General features: G+C 64.6%; 1 protein-coding gene across 1 annotated transcript in view; it reads left to right on the forward strand.

The window, feature by feature from the left end:
* Nucleotides 1-14,566, forward strand: part of Parvb (parvin beta) — a 68,180-nt gene extending 53,614 nt beyond the window's left edge. The window contains exons 8-13 of the mRNA XM_047550398.1: nt 292-311; nt 4,711-4,772; nt 5,066-5,134; nt 7,569-7,670; nt 12,160-12,232; nt 14,091-14,566. Of these exons, the coding sequence (XP_047406354.1) occupies nt 292-311; nt 4,711-4,772; nt 5,066-5,134; nt 7,569-7,670; nt 12,160-12,232; nt 14,091-14,167 (403 nt within the window). The 3' untranslated portion in view covers nt 14,168-14,566. The remainder of the gene's footprint in view (nt 1-291; nt 312-4,710; nt 4,773-5,065; nt 5,135-7,568; nt 7,671-12,159; nt 12,233-14,090) is intronic.
* The last annotated feature ends 1,760 nt before the right edge of the window (nt 14,567-16,326 follow it).

Genomic DNA, 16,326 nt, shown 5'->3' on the forward strand with positions numbered 1-16,326 from the left:
GGAAGCACATGGCCCTGCCCCCTGAGGTCTGTGACCCGGCTGTTGGGAGGCCCACGGGGACGGCATCCCTCCCACCACCTGATCACAGCCCTGCCAGGCGTCTTGGGCGGCTGGCGTGCCCACCACGAGGTGCTCTGCTGCCCTCTCCTGCAGTGCCAGCCCCACACCAGAACCCTGCCCCTGTCAGCGGAGCAGGACACAGCGGGGCAGGGGACTGGCCAGCCCACCCGCCCCGTCGCCTGTGGAACTGTGCCTGCTGACCGGCTGACGGCTCCCTCTCTCTCTTTGCAGGCAGATGATGGGCCGGTTTGGTGAGTACCCTGGGGTGGGGTATCTGGGGCTCATGGGTCATGGGGGGGACCCTGGCGGGTCTCTCTGCTCCCGTCTCAGAGCCGGGGGTGTAGACGCAGGGCAGGAGGAGCCAGGATATAAGGGAGGGGACTGCCCATCTGGACAGGGTGGTGTGTGGATGTGGAGGCAGGGAGGCAGGGAGGCAGGGAGGCCCTTTTAAAGTCTCTGGTTTAATAGCCCTCCCTGGGGTCTGCAGCTGTGGCTCCGGTCCCAGCTTGTCACCTTCAGCTGCCCCTGCATCTCTGTCCCTCACCAGCAAGGGGAGAGTGAAGGGTGACAGAAGATTGACTGAGGTCCTAGGTGGGTGCCCTGCGCTCCCCACGCGAGGTGGTCATTCCTGCTAGCTTTCAGGGCCGCCCCAAAGAGCTGCTGACCACTCCCACCCTGTTCAGGTCGGGGACCATCACCTCAGCGAGGGGCAGCCACACAGGGGCCAGCAGTGTGTGTGGGGTTGAGGCCCCGGAGGTGGGCAGCCCCAGCTCGCAGCCTGGGCAAAGCCGCCTTGGGGAACATTCCAGAACAGGAGCACTTGGCCCCCAGGCATGTTCTCCAGCGAGGGTGGCCGGCAGCCGGCAGGAGAAGCGGAAGCCGAGGCCTGCCTCTCAAGCTGCCGGCACCACGGGTCCCCGGGGTCGGGGTCCTGCCAGTGCAGCCCAGGGCTGTCCTGGGGACCTGCTAGCTCATGTCCTGTGAAGGGTGAGGCAGCTCTTGGCTTCTAAGGGCCCTGAGCTCCAGAAAAGGCAGTAACATGGCCCCTCACGCTCCTTCCTCCCCTCGGGCTGTGCGGGGACAGTGCTTGGCTTTTTTAAAGAGCGATTAGCTCCTTTTAATGCCTTTATTATTAAAGAACAGATAAAGGAAGGAGGGCGGGAGGAGGGTGACCATCACGAGAGTGCCAATGGGCCCAGGGCACCCGGCCGCCCGCCCCTTCTGCCCAGAGGAAGCTCAGGCCCTGGCATGGCACAGGTGGAGGGCTGCCCGGAGGGGCCTCAGGTGTTCCCTGGAGTCTGGCCGCTGTGTGGACTCAGTCTGTTGGAGGTCCAGGGAGTGGACAGAGCCCATGTGGTTGGGGCCGAGCCTGGGGAGCCCGGGGTGGGCGCGCCCGGGGCAGGGGTGCAGGGCGTGGCCTCCCGAGGCTAGCTGCAGGGTGAGGAAGTGGCCCCCGCACGGCCGGACACGGGGATGCTTGAGGCCGCGGGAGGCCCTGGGGGCTGTCCTCCTCACTCCACGGTCTCCGGGCACCAGCTCCGCTGAGATGAAACAGGCCATCAGCTGGTGACAGGCAGCTCGTTCCGCCCCGGCCTTGCGGCTCCTGCTGACGCAAACTCCAAGCCTCCTGGGGGCCTCCGGCAGCGCAGGGCCCCGGGGAGCGGGGTGGCTATGGAGCACCTCCTCAGTCCCCCTTCAGCCCCGCTGCCCCAGGGTCTGACCACACACGCTGCCCCTCTGGGCTGCCCCTTCCTGCGCCCGGTTTCTTCGCACCATCCATTTTGGGGTGGGGGGTCCTAAGCATCCCTAATAGCCACCCTTCCTGCCCGCAGCCCTCGCCGTGGCCCTGGGGGCCTTGCAGACTGCCCTTGGACGCACCTCCCCTCCTCTGACCTCCGTGCCCCGCCTGTGGCTGCCTGGCTGTTCTGAGGCCCAGGCCGCCTGCTCTGGCACTGAGCCTGAGATGCACTCCCTCTGAATTACTCCGTGGCTCACTCAGCTCCTGGCTGTGTCACTTTCCTCCTGTGTCAGTGTCTGCACCTCGGGCCTCCACGTGCCCAGCAGGTGTGGACACGTGAAGCTGCTGCCTCTCCTCCTCCACGCAGGGCTCCTTAACTGGAAGCGTCCTGCGGGCTGGAGCCTGGCTTCCTTGGGCTGCATCCTTGGCACCACCAGCCCCCCGCGCATCTGCCCGTGGCCGCTCCTAGACACCCGGGAGCTTCCAGAGCACCGGGCAGGCCCTCCTGGGCCAGCGGGGCTTGGCCAGGAGCCCTGCTCCTGCCTTTCTGTCCCCCGGGTCCCGGCAGAGGTGGGGAGCAGGCTTTCCCTTGGTGGAAAGGCTCTCCAGGGAGCCCAGGTTGTCTGGTCTCCATGGTAACTGTTGGCTGGTGCCTCTTCTCTCTGGCAGCCGCCCCCGCCCCAGCCTCAGGGCCCTTCCCAGGCAGGGGCAGGGGCAGGGACAGGGACAGGGACAGGGGCAGGGGCAGGGACAGGGTGGACTTCCTTCACCTCTCCGTGCCTACTTGCAACCCCTCACCTTTGGCCTCTGGCCTCCCCATTTCTGAGCAGAGCTGGTTCTGAACCTGCAGCCTGGTGCCCCCCGGGCCGCTGACCGCCGGCCTCCCTCCCGCCCCGCCCGGCCTCGCCTGACTCTGGGCTTCCTCGCCCCTCCTGTCCCCGTGCTGTTCCCTCAGCTGGGACGCCCTTCTCCCTCCGCCCCTGCCCGAAGAGGCCCTGCTTGAACTCAGCCGCCTCCGCCCTCAGGGACGACCTGAGCCTCCGGAGTGGGCTTGTCCTCTGCTCCCCGCCTCCCTTGCTTCTGGCTCCAGTAGGCAGGGACTGTCCCCTCTGCTTCAGAGCAGGAAGTGGGCTTGGGAGGGAGGCCATTCACCCAGACGCCGTGGACTTTGAAGCCATGCCGCTGGGGTCCGACCCGGAGCCCTCATCCCCACGGGCACGCGGCGTGTGCTGGCTCCGGGCCCGGCCCCCTCCCTCCCCGCCAGAGCCCCTGCCCCCGAGGTGCGGCCGCCTCCCTGTGGCCCGACTCCGCCAGCCCAGCAGTGGCCCCGCTAAACATCCCCGCTGACGCCACGCTCCCGGCTCCCGGGGCTGTGCCTCGGCTGCCTTTAGAGTGCGGCATGGCGGTAGAGCCAGCCCTTCCTGCCCTTGATGGGTTGTCTCAGTGAGGATGATCTGACTGCCACGGTTATGAAAGTGATTCCCACCTGCCGCCATAGGAAGGCCGAGCGCAGGAGATGCAGGAGGGCTGACTGCCCCCAGGGTCTGGGCGGGGCTGACGCGGCCTCCCAGCCCCTGGCCCTGGGTGTCCGGCACCTTCCTATGGGGGTCCAGGGTGGGGAGGAGGGCAGCCTGCTTCCTCGGCAGAGCCGGGGGCCCCTCTGCTGGGCCTCCCTCCCTGGCTCCTCCCTCTTCGTTGTCCCGTGGACAGGGCGGCGTGGATGCAGGCCGGGCAGGAGGGACCTCCCCCCTCAGGACTCCCTGGGGTTCCATCTGGGGTTCGGGCCCCAGCCTGGCTGGAAACAGGTCTCTGCTGGCCGCGTCCCCTGCGCACCGACCGCCCAGGCCCCTTCCAGGCCCTCTCCTCCCTCTCCCTGCGGCCTGGCAGCGCCTCCCGCAGCTCAACCTTCATGCCGGAGGCCTCGGCCCTCTGCTCAGGGTTGGGCCACGGGGCTCTCTGTCCCGTGAGCCTCCATGAGCGCCGCCTCAGGGGCCTGGCCCCAGCCAGCCCTGCGCCTTTCCACGTCCACAGCCTTCAGCGGGAGGCACCCAGGGGGCCGTCAGAGCGTCTTGGGGCTCTCCTGGGGGGGGGAATGACTGGGCGCTGTAGGGGACGTGGTCCCTGAAGCTGTCCCTGTGGACGTGGCCTCCGTCCCTGAAGCTGTCCCTGTGGACGTGGACTCCCAGGGACTGCCCTTGGGAGCTGCAGTTATCCAGCTCTTTTGCTCTCAGAGCACCAGCGCCAGCCTTTCACCCACCTGGGAGCCAGAGACAGTGCCAGGGACAGACATCTGTGGTCCCAGCCATGGGGAGGGGATGGCCCAGCACTGAAGTGCCTCTTTGTAGAAGGACAGATGGTGGAGGTAGGGAGCCCTCAGAGGTGACCAGGAGAGCAGGACAGTGAGAGGTGGAGGGCAGGTGCAAAGGCCCTGGGGCAGGCTGAGCCCCGGTGTTGCAGGAGCAGCGGGAGGCCAACAGGTGGAGTGAGCTCGGGAGGCTGAGTGTGGATGGTGCCAGCTGCATCCCCTCGGCCCCCGGGAGAGAGAAAGGCCTTTGTTCTAAGCTTGATGAGGAGCTGGCGTTTCCGTGGTTGGGGAAGGAGAGTGAGGAAGGATTCAGTGGCACTCTAAAGGGGAGGATGGGTGGAGGCCGGAGGCACAGCAGCTCTGGGGAGGCAGAGGGGGTGGATTCGAAGACGGGCTTCACCGGTAGACAAAAGCAAGGAGAAGGAGAGTCAAGGAGGGCTTCGGGCTGCGCTCACAGCCACTCTGGTGCTGTTCGGGGGCGGGCTGAGGTTCCCGGGCTGGCCCGGGGCGGGGGCGGGGGCAGAGTGTCCCAGGGGCCAGGGCGTGGGCAGCGGGTGGTCGTCTGTCAGTCAGCCCGCGGGGTCTCTTTGCATGTGCTGTCCTGCAGAGCGGGACGCCTTTGACACGCTCTTCGACCACGCCCCGGACAAGCTCAACGTGGTGAAGAAGGTAAGGGCGGCTCTCCTCCTGGCTCCTTGCAGCCTGCTGGGCGGGCGCGTGGGTCTGAGCTGCTGGCCACGAGGGAGGCCTGCGACCTGCTCCGGGCAACTCCGCCGCCTGCCGCTCCGCTTCTATTCCCTGCGTTACCGAGCCAGCCAGGCTCCTTCCGCCCGGGCTCCAGGCCTCTCCGTGTGGAAATGCTCTGCCGGCTGTCCCCAGCCTCGTTACTGAGAAGCCACGTCGCAGCCTGTAGAGGGTCGCTGGGCGGGAGCCTGCTGACGCCCCTCTGTCTGCGTTGACAGTCTCTCATCACTTTTGTGAACAAGCAGCTGAACAAACTGAACCTGGAGGTGACGGAACTCGAGACCCAGGTATGCGGGGCTTCGTCTAAGGGCCCTCCGTCCATGTGTCCGGCAGCTCTGGTCCTGGTGGGGGAGCAGCGGGCGGGTTCCTGGTGCTGCTGGGCTTGTCCTCCCATGGCGGTCTCTGGGTCTGAACGCCCCCTTCCGCAAGGACGCAGCCGTGTCAGGTTGGAGCCCACTGGTGACCTCAGCCTCCCTGTGTGCAGGGAGGTCACGTTCACAGGTCCAGGGACGTGTGTTCGGGGAGGCCCTCCTCACCCTCCAGGCTGCGCCCCACGTCCCGGGCCTTCCCTCGTGCAGGCCCCGGGTTCTAGTTCTGCAGCGGAGGCTGCTGCTGTCACCGGGGGCCTGTGACCTGCACCTGGCAACGTGTATAAAATATTTCTCCTGCAATAGGAGAGAATATAAAACGCACCCCCAGGATGAAGTGGCGCCGTGAGAGTAGGTTTCCGAGCCCTTGGGAAGACGCGCTGCCCTCTCCCCGTCAGCCGGCGCTCCCGCCTCTGCAGCTCTTGGCACAGACGTCGCTAATGCCCGCTGATCCTCCCTAAGCCCCTGGGCGATTTCTTTCACCCCTTCCTCTTCCTTTTCTAATTAAAAAAGTAATTCAGGTTCACTAGAAATGTCTGAAAATGCAGATAAGCAAAACAAATGGAAATCATCCCTAATCCTTCGCCCAGGGCTTTGTGGGGCCTCTCCTCTACCCTGGGGCTGAGCGGCCGCAGGCCTGTCCCGGGCGTCCAGCGGTCCATTTCCTAACGTGCGTGTTTGTGCAGGATTTGAAGATGGGCTTATTTTTGGCAATTTGCCAGTGCTGCGCGTTCACCCTGGACCTCGCTGCTTGGTCTGTTCAGCCCAGAAGCCGGCCGCTAAGCTGAAGGCGAGGGTCCTCTCCCTTCCCGCTCCCCGCCGCCGAGCTCTTGGGCCCGGCTGGCTCGGGAGGCCGGAGGTGTCTGTCAGGTGACGGTGGGTCCCACGGAGAGCTGTCCCGTGATGTGCTCTGTGGTTCCTAAACACTTCAGCTGCGTCTTTCCTCAGAAGGCAGAGGCCCTGTGTTTCTGCCTGGGGCCTTTCCTGTCGGGTGCGCCTGGGGAGCCGCCCCGCCGGCCCCTTGTGTCACTGGTCTCCCTGTTCTTGCTTCCGGGACAGGAGCATCTCTGTGCAGGAGCTTGCACCCTCATGCATTTCCTCCGACTGACTCAGAGAAACGCAGGCCAAGAGTGAAGTAGCAGAGTGCCCTCCCCACACGCGGTGTCCTCACGGGGTCCCAGCCTGTCCCTTCTCAGATGGGCCAGCGCCTAGCACTAGAGCAGGAGCGTCTTGGGCCAGGACTCTGCCTAAACGGGCCCTTGTCCTTCTCCACTCAGTCTCTCCCCTTTTCCCTGTCACCACATTGTGTAGGAAGGAGGCAGAGTCTCATCTCCCGGGCTCCGGCAGGGCCATGACCCCTGAAGGGCTGTCCCCAGCTCGCAGCAGCCTCACACCGTACCCTTCTTAGTGGCAACACCCCTGCCACTGGCCAGGGCCTGAATTGGTGGCTGTAGTCTCACATTTCACCTGCCGCATCCTCGCCCTGCAGGGACCGCATGCTGGCCTTGGTTCCTCGGAGGCCATTTCAAAAGATGCCGAGTCCTGCTGCCCCTGGGCGTCCTCCCACCCTCTTGGGCTCATTGTTTTCCCCTGGAGTTCAGGTTCTCTGTCTGCAGAGACCAGTGGCTCCCTGTTGGCGTGTGTGCCGGGGGCCGGGGTTATTTGTTCTAGATTCCCGACCCCCTTGGGTGCCTGGGGCACTGGCCTCTGTTGTCTCGTGCTAGCAGGAGGGGCCGAGGTCCTGGGGGCTGCAGGCCACAGGGCCTTTTTATGCCCTCTCGTGCCCAGCACCGCCCCAGCTGTGGGTGGCGGGTGTGGGCTGTTTGGGGCCCAGCTGGAAGGCACTCCGGGTGCTGGGTGCACACAAAGGCCCAACACCTCCAGGCCCTGGGTGGGTTGTCCCAGCCGCAGGTGCAGCTGGCTGGCCATGCCTAGGTGGGTGGGGCGTGAGCCAGCGTACCAGGTGGCCCACCTGCCCCACACCTGCAGAGGCTGACGGGGTGCTTGCTCCTGCTGGAGCCCCTGCCTGTCCTCGCCTGTCCTCCCTGGAGAGACCCAGTGTCAGTAGCAGGGACAGTTTGAGACCCACAGCCTTAGCCAGGCTGCTGCCCCTGACTCCGGACACTTGCCTCCGTGCGTCTGGTCCCTCCCGCTCAGTCGCGTCCCCTCTCTCCCTCGCGCGCCCCTCGCTGGTTAGGAGCGGGTGCCCAGAACTTTGTCCAGGACTCGCCTTGGCTCCCGGCCTCCTGTCCATGAGAAATGAGGGCTGGATTGTTTCACTACGAAGTATTTTCTCCTCCCTTGAGTTGGTACAAAGGGTTTGCCGGAAATGTCACCAAGGATCTCCCTGCAGTTTGCAGATGGCGTGTACCTGGTCCTGCTCATGGGTCTTCTTGAAGACTACTTTGTCCCCCTGCACAACTTCTACCTGACCCCGGAGAGCTTCGACCAGAAGGTACGTGCGTGGTCTCCCCCCTGGTGGCCTGGGAGCTGCTGATCGGAGCAGCAGCTGGAGGGTCCCCAGGGCTCTGCAGCCTGCGGGGTTCTTGAGGCCATGGAGGCCGCCCCACGGCTGGGAGTGGGGGTGGACGTGGCTCCCGGCACAAGGACGGAGCAGCCGCTGTAGCACGAGGCCCCGAGTTTGGCCTGCCACCTTCTCCTGTGGCCTCCTGTGGGGTTTAGTGTTGTCACTTCTGCCACGCGTCCCTCTGGACTTCCTGCAGCTTTGTGAGCGTGCCCGTGCCCTCTCCAGGGTGACTCTGGCCCGCGTCGCTCGTTGCCCGTTCTTGGGCGTCAACAACGCCTGTCTTTCCTGCTAAAACAGCCAGGCGGCTTCTTGAATATGGGCCACCATCCCTCTGTCCTTAGGAGATGGGTTCCAGGACCCACCAGGACACCAGTGTCCCTGAGGCTGGTCCCTCAGCTAAAGCCGCATAGCGTTTGCGTGGGACCAACGCACAGCCACGGGGCGCTGGGACCACCGCTGCGCACGGTGGCACCTGCTGTGGAAATGGTGACACTGTGGTGCCCAGGGGACACCTGCCTGAGTGCAGGTGCCATCTCTGCCCAGCTGTTTTCCGTCTGTTCTTGGTTTAAGCGCGGATGCGGCAGGTGTGGATTCATGGGTACATATTGATTTATCCCCATGTTTTGTCCCTGTGGCTGTTTTCTTAGGAAGAAATCCCCGAGGACTCTGGGCTGCTCCCTGGGTCCGGCTGCCCTGCCACCCCTGGGACCTTGTCCTCGTGCAGGGCTCAGCCCGGGGCTTCCCTTAGCCCAGCCCGTCGGCAGCCCCGGTGCCTGGCCACGACACTTGGCGGCGGACGACTGGGGTGCCTGGCTCACACCCTCTGTCGTTTTATTTCCCCAAAGTGCCAGACTTGTGAGTCAGGGAGCAGGTGGTGGCACCTGCCCGGGCAGCGGCGGGACCCCGGGCCAGCATGGACCCCTCCGCCTGCTCTGGCACCAAGTCTGGCCGCTGCATCCCGCCTGCGGAGGTGGCCCCGGGGCCTCGGGTCGGGAGGGGCGGGGCCGGCAGGGCGGGCAGCAGGCGAGCTCGGGAGGGGCCGGGCTCCCCGGGGAGTCGGAGGCGCTCGGTGGCAGGCGGGCGAGCTCCAGGCCTGCCCTGGCCGGCGGGGAGCCTTGTTTCGGGAGATCTTTTCTCGGTTCAGACTAATGAGAACGCGGGCAGGAGCGCGGGCTTAGCGGGACCTCGAGCTGGGTCTCTTTCCAAGACCAGGCTTTGTGCAAATGTCAGAGGCGCCACCTCCCCGCTCCAGCCTCCTTCCCTTTCTCTGAGTCCAGGACAACAGTCTTTGTCGGTCCCTGCCTGGCCAGGGAGGCCGTTTGGGGAGCCGCAGCTTGTCCCCCAGAGGAGGGGCCAACCACGTGCGGCTCTGGAGCGGTGGGGCTCACTCCCCAGGAGGGTCACTCCTTACCTGCCCCTCTGGCCTCCTGTCCCAGCGTCCCCCTTGTCCTCCTCCTGGGTGAAGGTCCTGATGTGCTGCCGGCAGGTCGCACCGCCATGGCGCATACGATCTGTCTCCTAGTCCCCACGGCTGCCTGGGGGCTGCAGCTCGTCGCCCCTACAGGACTGAGCCTCAGAGGCAGCCTGCGTGCTCAGCTCTGCTCAAGTGGACAGTGGCGCATGGCCTACCAGTGTCAAGTGTGCTGAGACCTCTAGGATCCCTGGCTGTGGCCCTGGGGACCTCGGCAGCAGCCCCGCGTTTTTTGGAGGAGGGGCTGAGGGGTTCGGAGAGCAGCGCAGGAGAGGCGCCGTGAGCTGCCACCCAGGACGGGCAGCTCGGACTCCGCAGGGTCCTGCCAGGAAGTGGGCTGTGCCCTGTGAGCCCCTTGGATGCTGGGGACAGCCCAGGGCTTTCTGCTCTGCACACTCCAAACCTTTGTGCCCATCAACCATCCTTTGGGGACATTCCACAGAACCCTCTGTCCTGGAGTGCAGGGTGTCCTGGAGATGTGGACTCCATTTCTAGAAGATTCCAGAGAGGGCTTTGCAGTTTCAAAGTGCACCCCCTTTGCCACCTTTGCCGATTGAGTCAATGCTGCTAGAGGCACAGGTCTCAGGGTGACCACGGAGTCAGCAGGGGTGGACCTGGAAGTGCCGGGTTCTACTCAGGCCAGGTCTTCTACGACCCTCTGAAGTGCAGAGAGAAGGCCACACATCTGGCTGGGAGTGGCCAGGTGGCTGGTCCCACGGCAGCCGCAGTGGGGAGGGGGCTCTCCAGGCCCCCCAGGAGCTGCCTGCCGTTCTGCCTGCCCATCCAGAGGACGGGGCTGCCCAGAAGTCCTACTGGGGCAGGAAAGGTGGTTGGTGATGGAGGCATGGTGGTCACTTCCTGGCTGGCACTGCCTCAGCTGAGAAGGAAGCAGAAGGACAAATCTCACCTCAAACCCACCACCCAGGGGCTGAGGGGCTGCAGGGCGGGGGACCCAGGGGATCTTCCCCCGTGGACTGTGCTCTCCGTGGGGTGGGGGTGGCCAGGTCAGTGTCTGAGCAGCTGCAGCAGCTGCCCCCCTGCAGTGCCCCAAGTCCCATCCCACTGTGCCAGGCCTGAGTGGCACTCCTGCCACCACCTCACGTCCAGGGGCAGATTCTGCAGGCCTGAGAGGCTTGTGAACAGGCACTCAGGAGGGGTGCCCGGTTGTGCCCCTGGGCTTTCCCTGGGGCTCAGGCTGCCGCGTGCATGCTGTGTGCGTGGCCGGGGCGTGTGATCAGAGCCGGGTGCTGGCTAGCGGCCGGGGCCCTGGAGAACAGGCGTGGACGTGGACCCTGCTGTCCGTGTGTGGAGCCCAGGCGCCATCTCTTCAAGCCTGCGCCTCTCTTGGCAGAGGTGCCCACCCCGTCTCAGCCTCTGTGAAGAGGACCTGGGCTGGGAGGGGCGCGGACTTCCTGCCAACACAAGGGTCCTGTGGTGGGTGCTCAGGAGGGCCGCCCGCCCGCTCTCCCTGCCGTGCCTCCTGTGCTGCCTCAAGCCCCTTCTCTGTCCCCAGTGCTGTCCCACCCTTGGGCCCAGCCCAGGCGCAGCCCCCACCCCAGGCCCTGCTCCCTGTCCCGTGGGCCAGACCTCTGACACCCTGTCCTGTTTCCATCAGTTGACTCCAAGTCTGCCCCATTATGGCCAGGAGCCTCCCGGGGCAGCACCTCTGGTCATCCCGGCCCCAGCTGGCCTGTGTAAATAGCCTGCCAACCCGCTGGGCCACACTGCCGTGCTGAGCCGGGGCTGGCAGGCTGCAGGTGCTGGACTGCCCCCCACTTAGCTTTCCTGAGCCCAGGCCGCGGGCGGCAGAAGCTTCTCCGAGCCCGCAGGTTGGGTGTGACTCACCGAGGTGGTTTTGCCAAGCGCCTTTGCCCAGTTACTTACTTGTTTGTTTGTTTATTGGCCCCAGGGGCGCTTAACCACTGAGCCGCATCCCCAGCTCTTTTTATATTTTATTTTTTTGAGACGGGGCCTCACTAAGTTGCCAAGGCTGGCTTTGAACTCAGGATCCTTCTGCCTCAGCCTCCCAAGTCGCTGGGGTTACAGGCGTGGCCACCGCGCCCGGACCGTTGTTTATTAACCGATGTTGTCAGTAAAATCACCTTTGCTTCTAATCCATTCACCTGGAAATCATGGGAACATTATTGCTGACGGGGAGGTCACTGCTCAGGGCCTGCACGTCCTCCCAGCCGAGGCCTGCGGAGCCTGGGTCGGTGGCTCTCGCAGGCGGGTGCTGGGTGTCACGTGGCCAACCCTGGACTTCAGAAGCAGCCCAGCGCCCCCGGCCTGACCCCCTCCAGCAGCCACGAGCAGAGCGAGCGCCTCGGGCACCTCGGAGCCGGGAGGTGCTTGACCCTTTCGCCTCAGGGAGAAGCCGTGTGGGGACAGGGCAGGTCTGGGCCAGGCCGGCACTGCAGCCACCACCCCCTGACTTCAGTTCCCACAGGGTCCACGGCCTGCTCAGTGCTGAGCCGCCACTGCCCTCAGAACCCCGCGTCCTGCAGTGACCGGGCCATCCCAGGCATGTCCAGCTCTTTGCAACCCCTCTAGCAGCTAGCAGGGGGCTGCTTCATGCAGGGGCAGTGTGCCCAGGACTGGCACCTCTGCAAGGATCTTGTCTCCCCGAGCCTCGGTTTCCCCATCTGTAAAATGGGATCCCTGCCACTTCTCGCTGTGCGAGGGGCCTGGGGTCAGCAGGCCTTGTGGGCATGAGTCCTCCAGAGCAGGCTGGTGCCTCGTCCTCCCAGCCCCCCAGGTCTCTGGCGTGAGCAGCAGGAGTGTGTCTTCTCTCTGCTCCATCCCCACGTCCTGCCCCGGCCCCTGGTTCCTCGTGGCCGAGACGGAGGCTCTGTCGTTCCCACCTGTTCCCCTTCTGGTCAGCAGTGGGCAGTGGGCAGGCCCAGGCTCTGGTGGCCGTAGACCCTAAAGCCGGGCTCTTCTTGGCAGGTCCACAACGTGTCGTTCGCCTTTGAGCTGATGTTGGATGGTGGACTCAGGAAACCCAAGGCTCGTCCTGAAGGTAAGGCCTGCCAGGTCCCTTGGCAGACGCAGGGCAGGTCTTGGGAGGGCGGAGCTGGAGGCACCTTCTCTGGATCGTCCCCTGGAGCCACTTGGTATTGAAGGACGCGGCCTCTGCCTGCACTCAGGGCTGAGGGGCCTCGGCCTTGGCCGGATGTCGAAGGCTCACAGATATAATGAGGTCCCCTGATGGCCAGCAAAGGGCCACTCCTGAGCGGGGACCAGCGCCTTCCCACTCCGGGTGTGCTTGGAGGGCGGAGCAGCCCTCGCCCTCGCCCACGGCCCCGCCTCCCTCGGGATGTCACCGTACCAGGCTTCTCCGACCTGAGCCAGCAGCGGAGTCCCCGGGGGGCTTCTCAAAGTGCAGACTGAGGCTCGAGGGGGGACCCAGCAGCTTTCCCGGTATCGAGTTTCTCGGTCCCTGCTGCTCCTGGTCTGGGGACCCTACTTTGAGAGTCTCGGCACGGCAGTGGCTCGCAGCCCGTGTCCTGGGAAGGGCAGGAGCTGGGAGGTGCCTGGGGAGTTCCGGCTGAACAGCGTGGGCAGCATGGCCTGTGGCCCTCTTGGGAAGTCACGGGGGACCTGACCTACGGCACCGAGTCCTGTGGGAAGAAGCCTGTTTACCTGCATCCAAGCCTGGGCCGGGCAGGAGGAGGCCGCAGGACCGGGCACCACGTTCCCTGCCTGCAGGCACCCCCGGCGGAGGCCCTCTGCTGGGAAGGACCTTCCTTAACTGGGGTTCACAGGGCTGAGCGCAGGGGCCAATCGGGGAGGTGTTTGGGGAGCTCAGAGGGGCTGGGGCTCATGGGGTCCTGAGGGACTCCTGTCCTGGTGTGGAAGCAGCAAGGTCCGGTGGGTAGCAGGGTCTGGTGGGATTTTGAGAACTTTATATCCCCAGAGAGGCCCCATCTGGGGGCAGCTGAGGGGGTGTATGTTCTGTGAACACCCGTGAGGGTGGACTCTGCCAGCACAGGAAGCAGGGTGCTGCCCCATGTTGGCCACCTGTTCTCTGTGGCCTCTGCCCTCCCTTCCCACCACCTACACTGGACTGTTCGGGGCTAGGGTGACCCATTGGGTCAGGTGCTCTGGGCTCCACAGAACCCTGGTGCTCCCTCAAGCCTGCTGCCCACTTCAGGTAGACAGGCCATTCCCTGCCGCCATCTTGGTCCTCTCATCTGCAGACAGGAGGGAAGGGCAGGAGGCCATGCCAGTGACCCACAGCACAAGGCTGGGACCCCAGACCCCTGAAGCCAGCTAAGAGGAGGTGATATATTAGGACCTGACTGCACTGGCTGTTTCTGGCCTTGTGACTAGTTACCCCCAGGGTTAGTACAAGGTGGTCATTCCATGGTGGCTCTTGACCCACAGGGAGCTGAGCAGGAAGGGCCTTTAGCATCATCAGGTTGACAGGTGAAAAGGCCCAAGCCCAGACCACCCAAGTCACTTACCTGAGGCCACCAGCAAGTGAGGAGAACCAGGTGCCCAACTCCCAAGAAGGTCCCCTCCCCACCAAAGACGGCAGCCCAGACTTAGAGTCCATGGGGTCCCTGTGTGTTACTGGAGGTGGCCTTCCGGGAAGTGCCATTGGTCACCTGCCCACCCGGTCCTCGCACGTGTCCTGATACAGATCCTGCAGGTGGGAGCATTCTGTCCTCACCGTCCTGTGTGCAGAAGGTGGTGGCCTGGGGTGGGGGCTTTGCACCCAGCCTGTGTGTCTGGGGAGGGTTGTGCCAGAGTGTCCTGGACGGGGTGGCAGGCAGCCTTGCTGCTGCAGCGCTCTGCCATGCAGGTGGCACCGGGAGCCCGCGGTGAGCCAGGAGCACAGGCTCTGCCAACGGTGTCTCTGCTTCCCTCTGCAGATGTGGTGAACCTGGACCTGAAGTCCACCCTGAGGGTCCTGTACAACCTCTTCACCAAGTACAAGAACGTGGAGTGACGGGGCCAGCCAGGCCCTCTCAGGGAGGCGTCCTCGGCGCTGCCCCGGCTGCATGACCCCGTCCCTGCCTGGCTTTGGTGGCTATTCACCTGCTCTCCTTGTGACTCCGCATGGTTGAGACCTTTGAAAATGCAGCCCTGTGAACGGGTTGGGCTCCAGGTGTCCTCTTCTGTCCCTCGGGGCCTGCTGAGGAGCTCGTCTGTGTCATCGAAAGATGACACAGAAAAGCTCAGGCTCAAACCCGGGGGCCGCGCTGCTCCCGCTGGTGCATATGAGTGGTCATGGGTCACGGGCGCTCACATCCACCCTGAGCTGTGCGTGGACTTGGGAATCTCCCGGGCAGCGCTGCCCTTGGAGGAGGGGCCCTTTTGGTAAAGGATTTTACAATTAAAAACCCTAGGTGTGTCCCAAGTGTCCTCCGTCCTCTTGTCCTGTGACTCCTCGGCCACTCCGTGTTCTTACTGACCCTCTGCACAAACTCCCAGGACCCAGGGCTCTGCCACAGGCAAAGGCAGGATTTGCCGAGGATGTGTCTTCTCTTCCTGCTGCGGCTCAGCGTTGGGGTCTGGGGCTGCCCTGCTGGGTTGCCGGAGGCGACTCTGTTCCGAACCTCGTCCCAGAGGCCCCGGGAACGGATGCCTTTTAGAAGTGGCCGCGTGTTTGTTTGCTAGGGCCGCAGAGCAGGCGGCTCAGACAGCAGAGGATCCACGTCCCGCAGCTCTGGAGGCTGAGGCCCCAGCGCCAGGCGCCAGCAGGATGCGGTTCCGTGGAGGCCTCTTCCTTGGCTGGCGCCTCTGGTCCTCCCTGGTCTCCCTCTGCAAGTGACAGCGTGCTGATCTCTTGAAGGACACCGGTCACGCTGGGACAGGATCCGCCCATGTGACTTCATTTACCTCGTCACCTTGTGGCCTTTAAGGCCCATGTCCAGATGTGGTCTCACTGAGGTCCTGGGCTTGGGGCTAAGTTTCGGGGACACGATACAGCCCATAATGGGGGCATGTGAAGGGCCATCTCCTGGTGCTCTGGTGGCATCTCCCCCGGGTGCCACTTATTCAAGCTCTTCCCCCTGCCTGCCTCGGCTCTGGAGAGGAGTGGGGTCCCCGGCTGTGTCTTTTGGTCTGGCCCTGGTCTCAGGGGTCCTGCTCTGTGGCACGCCCCAGCCATGCCCCGGCCACGCCCCCCGCACGGCCAGCCCCCCTCCGAGCCCTCGGAGCTCCCTCCAGCCTTCGAGCCCTCTCCAGCTGGCGGACGTCCACCTTCCCGCTGCAGACCAGGGCTGCGGACTAAGTTGTCAGTGCTAAATTGAATGCCGGCGCTCAAGTTTTAGAGAACAGTTTAATGTTCTCCCTGGTTCCGCTGTTGCCAGGCTGGCGATGGGTTGAGAATAGCTGTTTTGATGGAGGTGGCTTCCCAGCAGGGGAAAGAAATAATTAAAACGGCATTACGGCGTCTCCTGTGGGATGCAGTGACATTAAAGACCACAGTGACAAAATATCCGTGGCTGGAATGTTCTGTGCTCCTCATTACACGCACAGAAGCACAGCCGCCGGGGCTGGTGGCCCTGGAGCTGCCTGACCTTTGCTCAGGTGGGCTGGGCGGGCGTGTGGGCTCGTCCCCAGGACGGAGGGGCCGAGGGGGACGGAGGAGGAGAGATGAGGGTTTGGAGAACCCAGCGTGGATTCTTAGCCCACCCAGGCAGGTTCAGCCTGCTCTGTGCCATCAAAGGGAAGGACACGGTGACCGAGGCAGCCCCGGCAGCCCGGCTGGCGGACACGCCCAGCGTCATGTCAGGGCTCTTCGAGGCCCGCGAGGGGTATGGGGGGCGCGCAGGCCGCTCGCCTGATGGCACGACCGTTGGTCAAAGGCTGAGTTCTGGGGAAGGGCAGGTCTATCCCAGGGTGCCTGCACCTGCAGGGTCCCCTGCACCTCTCGTTCTCCTTCACTGCCCGGCCTGGCTGGGAGCAGGGCGGGTCAGCTCTGAGGCCGGCTTCAGGGTTCCTGTGATGGGAGGGGTGCGTCCTCTGGCGGGCAGCCTGGGTTCCTGCCTGTCTGGGGAGGAGCGTCGCCTGTGAACAAGATGCCCCTGCCTCCGGGGCATGCCCAGTGTGGGGCATCTCGGGGTGACCTGCACCCCAAAACAACTCTCCCCTGACTCTCAC

The sequence above is a fragment of the Sciurus carolinensis genome, chromosome 4 (genome assembly GCF_902686445.1).
Source record: "Sciurus carolinensis chromosome 4, mSciCar1.2, whole genome shotgun sequence".
Classification (NCBI taxonomy): domain Eukaryota; kingdom Metazoa; phylum Chordata; class Mammalia; order Rodentia; family Sciuridae; genus Sciurus; species Sciurus carolinensis.